Source organism: Mixophyes fleayi, chromosome 4 (genome assembly GCF_038048845.1).
Source record: "Mixophyes fleayi isolate aMixFle1 chromosome 4, aMixFle1.hap1, whole genome shotgun sequence".
In the NCBI taxonomy this organism is placed as follows: Eukaryota; Metazoa; Chordata; class Amphibia; order Anura; family Limnodynastidae; genus Mixophyes; species Mixophyes fleayi.
This window is the reverse complement of record NC_134405.1, coordinates 223,727,620-223,745,127: the sequence shown is the minus strand read 5'-3', so window position 1 is coordinate 223,745,127 and position 17,508 is coordinate 223,727,620. Positions and strand designations below refer to the sequence as shown.

The 17,508-nt window shown below is 36.7% G+C and overlaps 1 protein-coding gene across 1 annotated transcript in view; it reads left to right on the top strand.

The window, feature by feature from the left end:
• The window catches only part of CEP290 (centrosomal protein 290), a 222,067-nt gene that overhangs the window by 117,291 nt on the left and 87,268 nt on the right, over positions 1–17,508 (top strand). Inside the window, exons 29-36 of the mRNA XM_075209376.1 lie at positions 750–861; positions 2,029–2,484; positions 5,901–6,065; positions 9,629–9,736; positions 9,826–9,960; positions 11,495–11,761; positions 14,483–14,590; positions 16,695–16,894. Coding sequence (XP_075065477.1) covers positions 750–861; positions 2,029–2,484; positions 5,901–6,065; positions 9,629–9,736; positions 9,826–9,960; positions 11,495–11,761; positions 14,483–14,590; positions 16,695–16,894 — 1,551 coding nt within the window. The remainder of the gene's footprint in view (positions 1–749; positions 862–2,028; positions 2,485–5,900; positions 6,066–9,628; positions 9,737–9,825; positions 9,961–11,494; positions 11,762–14,482; positions 14,591–16,694; positions 16,895–17,508) is intronic.

The following is a 17,508-nucleotide window of genomic DNA, read 5'->3' as shown; positions in this document are numbered from 1 at the left end:
AGAGTACTCATTCACATCAGTCCCTGCCCCATTGGAGCTTACAGTCTAAATTCCCTAATATAGACACACACTCACAGACAGACTCATACATACAGACAGACAGGTATATTGAGCAGTGTCACCTCCTGACTGCTTAGACATAATAGTGGCATTCCAACAAAGTAAGCAGCTCTGCAGCAGGATTGGTAGTGTGTACATTGTTTTCTTAATTCAGATGACACTGTATACATTTACTCCTCCCACAGCAGTCCGCAGTCCTTTCCCACACCAAGATATGGCTCCTTTGGCCAAGTATAGGAATAGGCTTGCAACGAATTCAAAAATCTAAAACTTTTTCATGAATGCGTTCATGTTCGCAAGAAGTGATCTTAATATGTACCCTATTATACAGTGCTTGCTATTTTGCATTGAGAGGTAGATCTAGTTTAACCAAACGGCTAGCATTATTGTTTATTGGATTATGTGTTCTTTTTGTCTCCAAAGTACCCTACATTTTTGTCTGCTACTATTGTAGCTTTTTTATTCTGCGTTCACCCTGACAAAGTCTCAATTATGCTGTGCCAACTCTCATTTGTTCTAAGGTGCAAATAAAACGACACATTTTCTCTATAGGAAATTTTTAAATGTTGCAAATTTCAAAATGCGTCTTTAAAGCCTTAAGTTAACAGTATTATTTTAACTATTTTCTGAGATATTCTCATTGCAGTTGTTAGAATTAACTATTTAATTATTTAATTATCTTTCATTAGATTGCATAGCCTTTCTGATATTGCTAAATCACAAGTTTCAACATTAGTTTGTCGTCAGCAATCAAGGGAGAAGGAAGTGGAGTCCCTCCGAAAACAAGTGCTGGATTTCCAGGTAAATCTTGCTATACATCTAAATTAGGCACACATGCAGCTTCAATGTGTTCCATGTGTTGGATTATTTCCAACACCATATGCTGTGGTTCACAATATTTTATTACAACAGCTGTTTTATAATGGTAACTTGTCTAAAACCTCTTTTATGTTTGCTAAATTGTATAATCTCCATTAAGTCACCAAATATCACTCAATTCGTTTTTGGACATTAGCTTCAAAATAGTGAAATAACTGTACAGATAAGTGCTTGCAGATATATTTGACTGTTTTCTTGTTTGAGTTATTGATGGGGTAGCAGTACATAAAGTAAGATCTACAGCGCAGAATGACTGGTGTAAGAAGATATTCCAAGGCAATAAAACAGTGGAACATATTGACTCAACGTTTTAATTTTGTGACATTTGTTTATGGTACACAAAACATTTTTTATTAATCGAGACAAAACCAGTGACTTTGATACTGAGGGTTAAACGTTCTCTCCTAATATTTCTTTCTGAAATAGATACCTGGCAACAGGAGGCGAACCTTGTCCACAAAATCACTATTAAATACAACAGGGGAAATATATATCAATACTAATAATAAAACATTGAGACCGCTCAAAAAGTTACAATAACTTTTAATTGACAAAGAAATGCCATATATCTGCTTGACTGTATCAGTCACGGCAAAATTCCCATTCAGTTCCAATTTACCTGGGAACCTGATCCTAGTCACTGGATGATTATTGTGTTTTCCAGGTACACTAGGCTTAGGAGTCTTGTTTTCTCTAGTACAGCAGGCATGTCTATGTATACTGGTGATTTTCCCTTGTTGCATTTGTTAAAGCCTTATTCTACTTTTCAGTATGCTTATGACATTTTTTTTGTTCCCATGTAATGATTTCTAATTCATATCTTGGCTAAGATTCACATTAGTACATCCCGTTAATATAATTTTATATGTGCTTTTAGCATATGTAATTTACACATAGGTATTTTGTTTGTGTTCTACTCTTAGAGGTGATTCAATTCAAAGCGGTGTGCTGTCGAGTGCTTCCGAAATGGTTGCGAAGGTACTCCACAGAGATGCAACATTCTTAATCGTTGCAACTTAAATTTACCTTCAGCTGTAGATGATATTCTTTGTGCCTTTTTCCAACACATTACTCTGTTCTATTTTATAGGATCAAACTGATGAAAAAGCACTAATTGCTAAATTACACCAGCTTATTGTAGCTCTTCAAGTCAGTGAGTCAATTGCTGTAGCAAAGTTGGAGGCCACAATAGCCAAACTGCACAAAATGGAGGCCTATGGTTTACGTTTAGAACAGAAGGTTGACGACAAAGAGCAGGCATTGTATTATGCTCGTCTAGAAGGACGGAACAGAGCTAAACACCTTCGTCATACTATTCAAACATTGAGGCGGCAATTCAGTGGTGCTCTACCATTAGCCCAGCAAGAAAAGTTCTCTAAGACCATGGTGGAACTGCAGAATGACAAGCTAAAGACAGTTAGTGAAATGCAACTTGTTCAACAACAACGCAGAAATACAGAGACCCATGCACTGGAGTTGGAGCAAAAACTTAAGGGTTTAGAAGAACTTATCGCCACCCTTAAAGATGCCAGGGGAGCTCAGAAGGTAGGTAATTCTAATTGGTGAACACTACAAACTAAATAATTCTTTGATGTCAATATTTCACTTTTTATATTCTTAATACAAAATTATTTCTCTAGTTATGGAAATATTTGCATAATATGTGGCAATTCCAAAGCAAGCTTGATTAATGGGTGTGCCCGTACTTAATCATTGCCCATACTTTTTCATTGCCCACACTTAATCATTAGCCTTACTTGGTGAAAACCACTCTTCCACATTCAGTACACCAGGAGCTAGATTTACTAAGCTGCGGGTTTGAAAAAGTGGGGATGTTGCCTATAGCAACCAATCAGATTCTAGCTTTCATTTATTTATTACCTTCTACAAAATGACAGCTAGAATCTGATTGGTTGCTATAGGCAACATCCCCACTTTTTCAAACCCGCAGCTTAGTAAATCTAGCCCCAGATGTTTTAGTGAGTTCTGAAGTGGTACCTAAGGAAAGAAGAAAAGGAATGACATTTTGTTATGCAATGAGAAATGTTAACAACATATCCGAATTGCTTCACTGCCATCAATGTAAATTGTATGTCACTGCATGATACACACGGCAGAGGCCACCAATATAGAATTTAAGTATATTTTGATTATAACCAAGAGCATAGACCAAACCTTCAAAGGAGTAGGCATGTTTGGCAACCATGTAAACTTGATAATAAACATTTGACTATGGTTTTGAACTGTTGAAAGAACTAAGAAGAGCAGGGTACCTCCGAGTAAAGTGTAATTCACAATCTATGTTTCCTTACAGCCTTGGAGAAAGTGAATTAATAAGAAGTGAAAAAAACAAAAGAAAAACTAATACTATTAAAATTTTAACTCCATTCTAAAACAAAACAAAAAAAATTGCTTGGGTATGTTAAAATATGAATTATTTCCAGATAATTATTCCCTTATTACAAAACTGGTACAAATAAACTGGTACAAATTTATGGCAATGAAAGCGTTTTTAAACATTTTTTTAAAATGAATATCTTAAAATGGTATCTTCAGCCTACTTTGATATATTGACTTGTACGTGGCCATCTGCTTTATTGAGCACCTAAGTGTCCAGTTCCCAAACCCTCCAACTGTCATTGTGATGGACAGGGTACCCACCCGGAGTTTCCTATGGTGGGTGCCTGTCTGCTTCTCTTCCGGGAACGGTGGTTTGATTCCATCACTGATGTCTGGGTGAGTGACATTGTATCGCGGGGATACATAATAGATCTCCTGAAGTCCCCACCCAGAAGATTCTTCACCACCAGTCTCGCTGGAGACCAAGCAAAATGTAGGGCTCTAAGGGAAATCCATTCAGTCTGTAAGAGTAGATATCCCAGTAACAGAGGAGGTTGGGGTTTGTCTCAAATTTCTACTTGATTCAGATACCGGACAGGTTATTCTTAGCCCTTGTCAACCTCAAGTCCCAGAACATCTAGCTTTGGGTGGACAAGTTCAAATGGATTCTCTGAGGTCTAGTTTTAACAGCATGGATCAGGGCGAGTTCATGGTGTCCATGGACATCAAGGACGCCTACTTGAATGTTCCAATGTGTGAGGGACACCAGTCTCTCCTCAGGTTTGTGTAGCGACCCATCATTTTAAATTTTGGGTACTATTTTTAACCTGTCTACAGCGCTGAGGATGTTTAACAAGATCATGGCAGTAATAACTGCCCTCGAGAGGTCTGGGGGGCTTGAATGTCATTCCTTACCTGGACGATTTGCTGATCAAGGAGGAATCACTGACATAGCTTGATTCTCATGTACAGGGCAGCCTAGACCTTTGAATTTCATAATTTTATCATCGACTACATGAAATACAATCTGAAGAGGTCTGGCCATCACGGTGTTGTTCATATCAGGGGTAGAGATCTGAGAAGCAGAGATCTTCAGGCAGCCCCTTCAACACCTGTAAATCTTTGGTCAACCAGATGTCGACATGGTAGCAGTTTGATTGAACTACGAGGTCGAGCACTACTGATCCAGTACAAGTGGCCCTCAGGTGTTGTTGGTAGACACCATGTTTGTACCCTGGGGCTTTCATCTGATTTACCTTCTGTTAGCAATACTTTCATGGATCCTGGAGAAGGTGAAAAGAGAGGGTGCTTTGTTGATTCTTGTGGCTCCACACTGAGCGAGAAGGTGGTGGGACCTTCTTGGCATGGGAGAGGGCCCTTTGTGACGTCTCCCTTTAAGACTAGACCTGTTAAGTCAGGCTCCTTTTCTGCAACAGAATTTACCACGGCTGACTTTAACGACGTGGTTCTTGAATCCATGATCTTTAAGTCCAACAGCTTTCCACCTTCTTTTTGTAATTGCTGTCAAAACCTCTTTTTGTCTCCTCCTGTAGCAATGAAGGTGCTCCTATTAAATTGTAACAGGAAGGTTGGGGTGTCAAACTCTTTTCTCTATTAAACCTGGTTCATACATCCAACTTTTTTATGAATTGTTACATAATGTGGTATTTGTACTTTATGGAGGTATAGTCTGTTGATAAGACGCACCCAGTTTTTGCTTCACAATAATTTATATCCTCTGAAATTGTATTCTGTTCCACAATGTTTTGCACAGTTTTATAATGAAGATCTAAAAATGTCTGAAAATAATAGAAAGTAGGCCCTATGATTTTGTTACCCTGTTCACTATGGTATGATAACAACCATTTTTATTTGATTTTGTTTTTTCTTATTAAAATTTAAAGGCTAATTCTGGGAGTCTTTTATTTTATTTTGTATGGGTTAAATGTGAAAAATAGACGTTTGGATTCTGTTTTGCCATTATAAGCCCTCTCACATTTGTAAGCATTTTATATGAAAATGGTCTCCAGAAGCTCCTGCCATTCTCTGTAGACTGGCCATAATGATGGCAGGCCCCTCTGCTGTGTGCTATGTTATCCACCCAATGTCATCAGGTTTGAGTCAAATAGATTTTCTTGCTACTCCGTTTAAGTCTGAAGTCTGTAAGGTGATGCGGTGGAGGTTGCTGGCTGTAGATAGAGTACTGGTATGATCAGTAATCCAAAGAAGGTAGAAGTTTCAGAAGTAAGTACTATATACACTCTATAATATAGCAAATGCTTACATTCAAAATATTAAAAAAACCTTAGTGTCTATTTTAGACATTTAATTTATAAATTTATTTTTTCTTTTCTTAAAAACATACATTGTTCTTGTATGAAGTAATCTTTAGTGTATTAAGAACCAAATTGACTTTTTACTGTTTTCTTATATGTATATAATGTGGTGTATTGTATACAAAAGAGTAGTACATTGAGTTTATATAATCATTCCTGACATGAGCTCCCAATAGGAATGTTGCACCAAACGAACTATCAATAGTGATTACTATGTGCACTTTGATTTATCCTTTTAAGGTCCTGAATTCATTTAACAAAACTATGTAAATGCACCATGTACAGGTTACAGAATGGCACAAGAAAATGGATGAAATGAGGCTCCAGGACTTGAAACTTGCTCGTGAGTTAAACCAAAAGAAGGAAGAGATAAAATATTTGAATAACATCATCTCTGAACAGGAACGTACAGTTGGCAATCTAGAAGAAGAGCTTGTTTCTCAAGGCAAAGTAAGGATTTAAGAGCATGTAGTGTGATCCCACTGTGACAGCACTAGGAAACTGAAATGAACCATATTGTACTGCACCCTGAAGTTTTGTATTGATTCACATGATTTCTATATAACCCCTGTTTCCCTGGGCTGGTGGTGGTAGTAGTAATGTGTAATCCTTAACTCCTACCTGTCAGTACGCTTGCGTCAACCACCTAGCTGTAGCTCTATCTCTCTCACCTGTGGCTCCTGTGTGTCACAGATTAGTAAACATTTGTCCATGCAGATTTAATAATAGTGAAACAGATGCTGCAGGTGTAGTAGTGCACAGTTACTAGTAATGAAATGAATGGGGTCCAGGCCATCTCATCAGGATTAAATAAATGAGGTAGGTTATTAACAATCACTTACAATTTACATATTCCAGCTTTACTCTCCAACCCGTATCTCTTAATTACATGTGGTAGTAGAATCACTTGTCCTAAGAGCTGACACTCTTGCTTTGTAATATTGCCACACTTTTGTGCCTCTACATGGGTGCGGTCACACCACCATACCGCATACCACCAAGTAGTGGCTTCACCTCACGGTCTTTTAAGCTACACTTAAATGCACCCTTGAACCTACTGGGTGCCTCTCAGAGCAAGCAAGCATGCTCACACTACTCCACTCAAGACAGGTTGGCATCATCCAGTTTTACAGTAGTTGTACACTTAAGCTGCACACACCTGCGCTCCTCAGCATCACCGATCTCTGCATTTTGAAGTGTCCCTCTTAGAACTTGGACACATTTGAGTATCAACAACATTTACTTGAGCAGCAATCGCAGTAGACCAAACTCTGACTCATACGGCAGTTGGATTCAGTCTGTATCACCCGTTCAGGTAAAAGTCGAAGGAGTATCAAGCTTAGATTCCTAGCTGGTATTCCTCCAAGCAGACCACGTCTTCGGAGTTAGTTATTTTTCCCTTTGGTCCTGTGCATGTTCTCTAATCAACGCAACACTTTTGATGAGACACAGAGTATTTTGAATAGTATATATCTATAAACCGTTAGGAGAGTTATATTACTACCATTGTCAACCACTTAGCATCACTAGTTATGCAATTTAGTTGCAAAAATACAATGCTTCATATATGTTCATAATAAAGCAAAAACAAAACAAAAAAAGAAACAGAAAAGTAAATATGCAATTTAACACAATCGTAATTATAATACGTTTTACTACAATGTTTTTTTATTTTTATTTTATTGTTTCTGAAAGACATAAAACATTTTAGTAAAATGTTTTGTGAATCGTAAGAATTGTAGTAGTCACCTCCAAATTGTGGACTCCTAGGGGGAATTTGATTAGATGCGAGTACCACAATGTGTCTCCGGAACAGTTTACGAAGACTCACCGCAGCAGGGGTTTTACTAAAATCTCCGCTCATCTTCCTTCCCGTTCCATAGCAAGGAAAAGTCAGCAGAGATTTCTGTACTGCATTGACCAACAATGTATGTTCAGCGGCACATCGCCACCAATTGAATCCTCCCTAATATTTTTCTATTTCACAGTAAATTTTGCATTATTCTATATAATTGAAAATGAACCATTTACTGTTAAATATATTATAGTCTCTATACTACTCTGATATTTGATTTTATTTCATGAGAATGGAAAAGTGTTTAATCCATCAGAATATGGAGCCAAGATGCTAGAGTCTGCTTTCTGCATATTTCTAAGAAGCATTTATTGGATGCTGTGTACATGCATGTTTTATTATTAGGAGATATACTCAGGGATTTATGTTTATGTATATATACATCTTTTATTGATATGTGAGATCGTGAAGGTCTAACAATCTGGTATCATTAAACTTTGATTATATGGTTCATAAGAAGTGAATTTGCGCATTCATCCTTTTTTTCCCTTTATATTGTAACCGTAGGAGATTGGACACTATCTCCATTGAATTGCTGCAATTTACTTCTTATACTGATTGGCAACATTTAATATTTTAGCGCCAGAGATTGTGTGTGTTAAATATATTATAGTCACGATTTAATAACAAGGAAATAAGATGTTGGGAGGTTATAATTCCCATGTGTTCTGTTCTCCCAGAGTGTCCCAGTTTTTGTTGCCATAATTAAATTGCCATTTAACCTAACTGGCTGCATGCAGTGTCCCGGTTTTTATGTTAAACAAATAGATGTACTGAGTGAATAAAGCATAATGTCATCTGTACACATTGAGTTCCCAAACCTATTGATACATTTCTTTAGAAACTTGGTGGCCTAGAATACTGTGTCTGTCACTGTTTGGTCAACGTCATATTAAGAATATTATCGTAATGATACATGTTCCACTTTAAACTGTGCAAACATTAGCAAACACGTTATACAGTAAGCTAAAAAATGCACATAATGTAATTAAATTTTTTTGATTTAGGCATTTGCAGTATACACATGTACTTTCCAAATTATTTTGAACCTCTACTAAACTTAACTACTTGGTCATTTCAAGTCACACTTTAATTTATAAAAAATTTCTGAAACTTCAAAATGTGGTGTTCCTACCGTGGTTTTTTGTTCTGAGGTATTGGCAGCCTAGTGTTCTGTAGACTTTGATGTTCCCTTTATTCTGTTTGCATGTTTTTCACACTGGTTGATACCATGGGTGGCCTCTATAACTACAGCATAAAGTTATACTCCACTAGATCAGTCCTTTGTGAACACTTGAAACTTTTGGTGTAATAATGCATAATTAATCACGTTTGCAGAAGAAGTTTGGAAGTCATGCTGAACTTGGTTTTCAGCTCTGCATGTGATTGTTTTCAGTCTGTAATTGTAATGTGTAGCTGTAAATTGCATTATAATTGACATAGAGAATTAGTCAAACTCTTTTACCTTTACTGTGCTAAGTAATGAGATTTTCAGATTTTAAACGGTCACACATTTAGACAACAAACATCTGTAACAAGGTTTTCTATAGAAACAAATTGTCTAACAATATTTCTTCAAAGGTTTTCAAAGTAAACTTGTTTGAACTCTTCCATTGTAGACTTCAATAACTGACTTCTAGTGTATTGGGAGAAGTAGAAGTTTAGTGTACAGCTGGATTTCGGAAATGTCGTATTTCCTTTGTGAATGTTATATATATCTGTTTATAGAAAAGTTTAATGCACTCTCACAATATTTAGGAACAATGTAATGTGCTCTGCAAAGTAGATATGCAAATTTTTCACCTGAATATTCAGTATAAAGTACCTGACGCACAATAGATTTTTTTAATTTTTTTTTAATTTTGAGATCACAACACATCAGTTTCTTAGGAGCCAGTGATGTCACTGAGACACTTTAAGGCTAAGGGATGCTGTTCATAGAGAATCATAGGCTATGCTTTCGCTGTGTGTAAGCAACAGATTTATTTCTAGAAAAGATAGAATACAAGGTATAGACTTGTATCTAAAGATCATAGTTGTTTTAATCATATAGGCAATCATGCTTACCGACTAGATACATGCCTAGGACCACATCATTGAATGTTTTGTGTCATGATTCAAGTGCTAGTCAAAATCTTTATTTTTATCTTTTTTGAAGTTTCATGAGGAACGCCAAATGTCCTGGGATCAGAGAGAAGTAGAACTGGAACGTCAGCTGGATATGTATGAACAGCAGCAGAATGAAGTACTCAGCACTGCTCGGAAGGTAAATGCATTACGTTGTGGTATTTTGAATTAAAAATTGCAGCTTGCTAATTTTAAGAAATCTAAACACTGTAAGTCTTTCTATTGTAGTTTGAAGAGGCCACAGGAGAAGTGCCTGATCCCAGCCTACCTCTACCTGAACAACTTGGAATAGCACTACGCAAAATAAAAGAGCATGTGAGGACCATTTTGGAGACGAAAACTGTATGTAAAACACTAGAAGAGGTGAGTAGAGCCATTAATGTTTGATAGGACATAAATATATTTAAAAAAAAAAAAAAAGCTGCATTTTATAAATATATGTGCTTTTCCCTTTTGACACCTGTGTTTAGAGTGGAAAATACATTTTGAATAAATCTTGTCATTTCCAAAACTGCAAGCATTACATTCACCCTCCACTAAATATTATTTATTATCTTCTTGGGTTGTTTTTAAGTATTGCTTCCTTGGAAATTAGAATCTAGTACAACTTGGCTATCTTAATTGGTAAATAGAGATCTGACTGTCTGTACAGAGACGGTAATGGCAGTTACCTGTTAGCTAGTAATTTTCCATTAGTTTCACTGGCTTCAGGCTTATCTCTTACACAATAATGAAGGTGTGATACTATATAGGCAGTAGCATCTGTTGCTATTTACTAAAGATTTATATCTACCTTATTGTTCAAGCTCAATTCTTATGTGCAGCTTGTAGCGTATGCAGTGCCTGGTGAGGTGATTTGTAATTGCCATAGTATTAGAGGGGTATCTTTTGAAATCTGTGCCAGTTGTTGAGTCCTCTTAGTGCCCCTCAGCTCTTCTAATGTTACAGCAAAAGAAAGAGGTGGTGATGCCACTTTTTAGGTAATTGTTGTGGACACACCTAAAATAATGTGTTCAGTTCTGGAGGCTATATCTCCAGAAGGTGTATGGTGCATGGTCTACAGCACAAAACTTTCCAGGAAAGACAAAAGGACCTCAATGAGTCAATTAGCCATGAGGTGCCGTCGGACATCGAGGCTAATTAAATCTGCCCCAACATGTATGAATTGGAGCAAAGAAGAGTCAGAGACTATGATGGAAGCTTTCAAATACATCAGGGTACAGATGGAATACATTCTACAGAGGAAGAGAAGTATGAAAGCATTCACTTAAATTGGAAGGTAGCTGGTTTGAGGAAGAATCACTTCACTTAAATGGTAATAACTAAGTGGAATGCTATTCAGCAGATGTAGTCGAGGCGGATATAGTAAGCAACTTTAAAAATGATTGGAGATAGACCTAAGGCTATACTAAATCTGAGAAAAACGTTAATAATCAAATAGGGTCTGAGGTATTTTGGAATAAAAATGGGTAGATTAGATGTTACCGGAAGCCAGTAGCAACCATAATCAGTGCTGGATGATTTATTAACCTATTGAAGAATCGTAAAGCTATTTAACAGTCACAATGCTATTGCAGTTATTCTGCAAAGACCATCAGTCAAGCACCATGGCACTGCAGAGAGGATTGGCAGTCAAATTACCTGTCTCTGTCTATGGTTAATGGTACCAGCATGTGGTAAGAGCTGTTAGAAGGATTCTCCTAACTGCATAACTTGTAGTTAGAGCATGTGCTAAGTAATTTTTACTCTAATAATCTTTGTGTTGGTAGACTTTACTATTTACCCGGTAACAGGTTTGCAAGATTGCCAATATTGTGTTATATTGTTTTTAAGTGATTAACAGGACATATGTGTATATGAATTTTTGTGATTTATTTTATTTTCATTTTGTTTGTAGAAACTTAAACAGAAAGAATCTCTTCTCTGGACAACAGAACAAAATGTGTTGAGCCGAGATAAGGTAATAAATGAATTGAGACTTCGCTTGCCTGCAGTTGTAGACCAAGAGAAGCTAATGTCCGAGTTTAACCAAATACACGAAGATTCAGAGGTGCGCCAAGCTTTGAAAGTCGCCCATCAAACAATTGTAAATATGCAAGCTCGGCTTAATCAAAAAGAAGAAGTTATGAAAAAATACCAGCATCTTCTGGCTAAAGCAAGAGAGGTATGATAAATATACTTCATGGCTATCCAGTTGGTAACGTTAGAAAATAACCTAGAATTCTGCGTAGGAATTTTGTATAGAAAGGACAATCTCCATTTATGTATTTCTAAATAAAAATATACTTTTTGCTTAAGTATATTGCCATCAAATGGTTGACTCTGCACAGGGATCCTATTTGCACCTGATGCCTACACTCAAAGGCAGCCACTTTGTGGGTTGAACCCAATAATTATGCACAAAGTTGTAGTGCCTCAGTAATGTTACTGGTTTCTAGCAAATTGATTGTACTCTCATGAATTTTGATACATGCTGTAAATTATCTGCCTCCACAGAGTGTAGGCAGAAGGTTCACTTAAATAAATAGTGGTGACTTATAATATTATATGCTTGATTGCGGGAAGATTGGGAGAAGATTGGAATGTCAGCTGCAGACTTGAATGTAAGTGTGCCCTAGAAGTCCAGCTAAGCATCTTGGGCCTGATTCATTAAGGATCTTAACTTGAGAAACTTCTTATTTCAGTCTCCTGGACAAAACCATGTTACAATGCAAGGGGTGCAAATTAGTATTCTGTTTTGCACATAAGTTAAATACTGACTGTTTTTTCATGTAGCACACAAATATCAACTTTAAATTTCAGTGTACAAATAAGCTATCAAGTAATTGTCTGCTACATGAAAAAAACAGTCAGTATTTAACTTATGTGCAAAGCAAAATACTAATTTGCACCCCTTGCATTGTAACATGGTTTTGTCCAGGAGACTGAAATAAGAAGTTTCTCAAGTTTAAGATCCTTAATGAATCAGACCCCTTGTAATTATATGGAAATGGCACCATTTAACTAATCAAGAACAGCTCTACAGAGTAATATTTTCAGAGTTATTATTTTTAGCATGTCTTTCTAAAAGCATATTCAAGTTGTAAACTAAAAATATGTTTTATTTGTTGTATTTCCTTTTTTTTTTCTTGCTTTTGTTTTTAGTTGACCCTTAATATAGCTCATTTATAGTAAAACAAAGCAGTGCTCCAATCATTGGAAGCCATCCAGGAAAATACAGAATACTATGTTGTGCTCAACATACTTTGACAATTACAGCTGTTCTACAAACACTAATTATTTACTAGTGCAGTTTTGCCTTAACAGCTTTCACAAACATGGCACTGTAATACATGTATTATTAAGTCACCTGGGATTCCAGCAATACCATGGGTTGGTACACTCTGCAAATGATTTACTCTCCATAATAAAGCTCTTTGGATGAGAGAGTGAGAGGTCCTTGTCCCTTGAGGTACATTACAGCAAGCAGTGAGGTGCAGCCACTGTAGAATACAGTTCCACAAACATTGCAATATCTTCATACAAAAGCAAATAAATGCAGAAACAGCATTGGTATCCAAGCTTCGATTTCATAGAATATATTTAATGTAGGTTTATCATCTTTACAGTATTTCCTAGTATAGTTTGTTTTTAAATGCTGCACATGTAAGTGTCATTTTGAGTCCTGCAAAGATGAGACCGTTCAGCTATTTATGAGTGTAATCATTGCTAACATACCCAGTTATTTAAACCTCTGTAAAAGCATTTTCATTTCAGCTAGTGCTACATTTTTTATTATTCACAGTCTGTGAATAAGGTCTGTATTTGAGTGTTTGTAGTGATTTTGTGCCACTATGGTGTGTTCACCACTACCCGCTGTCATATGAGAAGCAAATGTTCAGAGATCCTGTGTAAAGAGAAAAAAGCCTTGACTGTTAATTGTGAGTAACCATAAGGACACAGCAAATAAACACCCTGGAAATCAACTGCAATTTTGTTCTCATCATCCGCAAAATCACTCTGCGCATGCCCAGAACAGGCTCATACGCCACAGAATGCAGCGACGTTCAATTCATCTTCGAGCGCAAAGGACCCTTACTACAGCCTACGGTTTCAGGGAGAGAACGGAGCGGGGAAGGGACATTTGGCCGTAGTCTAAGTGCATGCAGCAGCAACGTGTCCAATTCAAGCTCTGGGCATCTCAAAAATACTTGTTTTTCAGCCGTATCTCTTGACCCAGCTACAGGTCTAGTCCGTTTGCTAATGGTGACGGCTGTGTATGCATGCTATGTCAGGGGTATGCGATTGGTAGCAACTGTAAACATGTATTTTATGTATAGTAGACCTTCATAACATACTAATAAATGTATTTCATGGGAGGGGGGGGATTAACAGGTGCATTAATTCAATGTTTTTTTTTTTCTGTGCTTTCTTTTGAGAATTTATATTCCTTAAATATATATTGTACACCCGTATTCATCAGCACACATATATTCAGATCCGCTTCTTGTTGAATTTGTGAGTACAGTTACTCAAATTCCGTGCATTTTATAACAAGCGCATGTTGCGCTCAGTATGTGGGCCTTGATGAGTCGGACCCCTTAAGTGTAACTAGTGGTGTAGCAGACTGTTTTGTTTAGACAGAAATGATATGACTCTGATGATCTCATATTTATAGCGTCATTCTATAAGCAGCACTGGTACTCTGCTGTACTTGATTTTTCAATTGTGGTCATTGTTGAAAAGTGACTGTTTAACAGCTATATTTGCTTGCCTCTGCTTATTAGCTCTGAGCACAAATGAATTCAGTGACTCCGCAGGAGGAAACAACTTTTGCCATTATCTGTTTTCAAGTATTATAATATACGTTGAACGCTACACAAATATTTGCATTTATTTCCACTAGGAGCAGCAAGAGAACGCAAGAAAGCATGCCGAGGATCTCAAAGTGTTGCATCAGAAGTTAGATTTGCATTCAGATGCCTCAATAAGCAAATTTAAGGAGTCTGCTCTGGTTTGTATTTTTTCTCTCCATTTGTTCCACTACATATACCAGCAAGCTTCCTCCTTGTTGTAAATTCTCAGCAGCCTTTTTTAAATGCTAAAGCTGGCCACAAGCGGTGCAGTGCTGTCATTCAGTCCAATAACGGAATATCCAAATCTGTGGCTGATTGGGCTACACATTAGAATGGTCAAATTTTGACCAGGTCTGATGGTGACATATTTGTTCACGTTACACTACACTGGAGGATAATCCCATTTAGTTTTTATTGCACATTAACTGTAATGTAAAATCAGGTTTCTTTAATATTGCAAGGATGACCAAACAATGAGGTTTATCTCAAATTTAGTAGATTAAAATACTTGATGTTTAGCTGCTGTGGTCTGGCCGATTATCATTGTCAATAAAGCACTGTTGTGTAGTCAAGCTGGTATGTTACTCTTGTCATTGACCTGAAAGGAAGAATATTTATCTGAAGTCCATTTAGGGAACAGAGTGCTTTACCATGGATAAAGAGCTCTTCCATTAGGATACAGGACACTTGTTAAAGTGCATAGGTCTGCCTTTTTTCTGTTTGTAATACAGTCCCCATTTTAATGCTTCTGTGTGCTAAACTTCATTGCCTTTATAATCCATACAGTTAATATCAACAAACTGCTGGAGCTCTAAAGTTTTACTAACAGTGTATAAGGCTAGTGTCAAAGTGGCATTACTAAATGCCATGCTTTTACTGATGGAGTGCTGCATTGTACCAAAGCTGTCAGTTCAGTTTAGTGACCTATTTTTTTCAGTGGAATATGTTCCCACGGTGTAACCTTGTCTGTGTAGTGGATGTAATGACTGTAATGTCTTTTCTCCTATTTAAAACAAATATTTTATTTATTAAACTGTTTATTTTGAGCATAATTTAACAGTTTGAAGTAGATCTTCAGTACCATAGATTAAAAAGCCCTGATCTGAGCCATCTTATTAGCACTAATTGTATTCCATCTAATTTTGATATTTCAATCATCTTTTCAGGACATTTTCGAGCTAACCGGAAACAAAACCTGAGAAGAAATATGCCTGCGCTTGTGTATATCCCATATTACATATGGTACCAGCTGCATGGCAATGTAAAGGCCCATATATGTATAGAAAACAAAAAGATAGTTGTCGGTGCTTATCCTTACCACTGAATATATGTGTGTATCTAGCAAAATGAAAACATGAGGTGTTAGTTCATATTTTGTTTAAAACATTTAAGCCTGCATCCCAGTGTCACGGACACCTCATTTTATGCAGGTCATACACTGAGCTTGTATGCTTTAAACACCATTAAAATGCAGTTAAAATAAATCGGATGCACTAACCTCCCAGGTACAGATTCTTGCATCTAGCTAGGGCTGGCTTGTATGTCACACCCAAATGTGTTTTAAATAACCCTGATAGCTGCTAAGACAACATAAGGCAATGTTGGAAGCAAAACCAGAGCTGAAATACGCCTGCGCTCGGTATATCCAATATTATATAACCGGAAACAAATTTATGATTATCTACATAAGCAAAATATTTTCCATATCACTGTCTGTGATGCACAGTGTGAGAAGATCTGACACATTGGCTCTTCCACTCTTTGCTACATGACAGTGGAAGGACATAAGGAAAGAGTTATACAGAAGTTAGCAACCCCTTTAATACTTAAATAGCTAAAGTAATATGACAAAATATATTTTTCATTTATATGACTTTGTTAATTTTAGCAATATAGGGCCTGATTCATTAAGGATCTTAACTTGAGAACCTTCTTATTTCTGTCTCCTGGACAAACCCATGTTACAATGCAAGGGGTGCAAACTAGTTTTCTGTTTTGCACATAAGTTAAATACTGCCTGTTTTTTCATATAGCACACAGATACTTGATAACTTATTAGTACACTGAAATTTTAAAGTTGATATTTGTGTGCTACATGAAAAAACAGGTAGTATTTAACTTATGTGCAAAACAGAATACTGATTTGCACCCCTTGCATTGTAACATGGTTTTGTCCAGGAGACTGAAATAAGAAGTTTCTTACGTTAAGATCCTTAATGAATCAGGCCCATAATCTTGAAGTTCTGCTGCATCATGTTATAGGACTTGATGAAGAAACCCACTTTGAAAGTCCCATCAAGTGAACAGCTAATGCGTTTAGCGGAAATGGAACAGACCATTGCTGAACAAGACAACTCGCTGACTACACTTTCCAACAAACTAAAGAATGTCACATCACAACTGGACAGGGAGAAGCAAGTGCATATGGCAAAAATAAATGAGCTAGAAAATACCAAAGCCAGGTAAAATATTTTTTTTTTTCCTTATTTAGTTTTTGCTATGCATTTTCTGCCAGGAAATGGATTGATTTGCTATAATAATATTTAAAATACAAGTTATATGTTTGACTAAAAATGTAGAAAGTATAGCAAAGTAGCCTTGGTGTTTACATTGTAATGCATATGATTGATGCACTTAAAGAGCCACAAAATCTAAAACACAAACAGGTCTAAAATGAAAAGGCATTATGTGCATAGCATAGGTTCACAAATGTATGTAAACGTTATGACCGTGCATATTGTTACCTACTTCTCTGTGAGTTGCTTTTCTCTGTTGTCAGTCAAGTTCAGCCATTTTAGGCTTTAGGCCTTTCATTAATCTTACTGGCAGGAAGTCTGGTGTGCATCAGAAAAAATGAACCCCTTTCATGAAAACCTTATTCCAAATATAGAATTTTTATTAGCTTTTTCTTTTTTTTTTATCAATTTAATTTGTATTTAGGTAAGCTGCTCCATTAATAGCGAGTCAGGGGCCAAATATGCCTTTGAAGCAGTATAGAAAGCATTGAAGTCACATGACTTTGACACTTCTTTAGCAAGGTACAGCAATAGGAAACACATATTTTTCGATGGTCAGA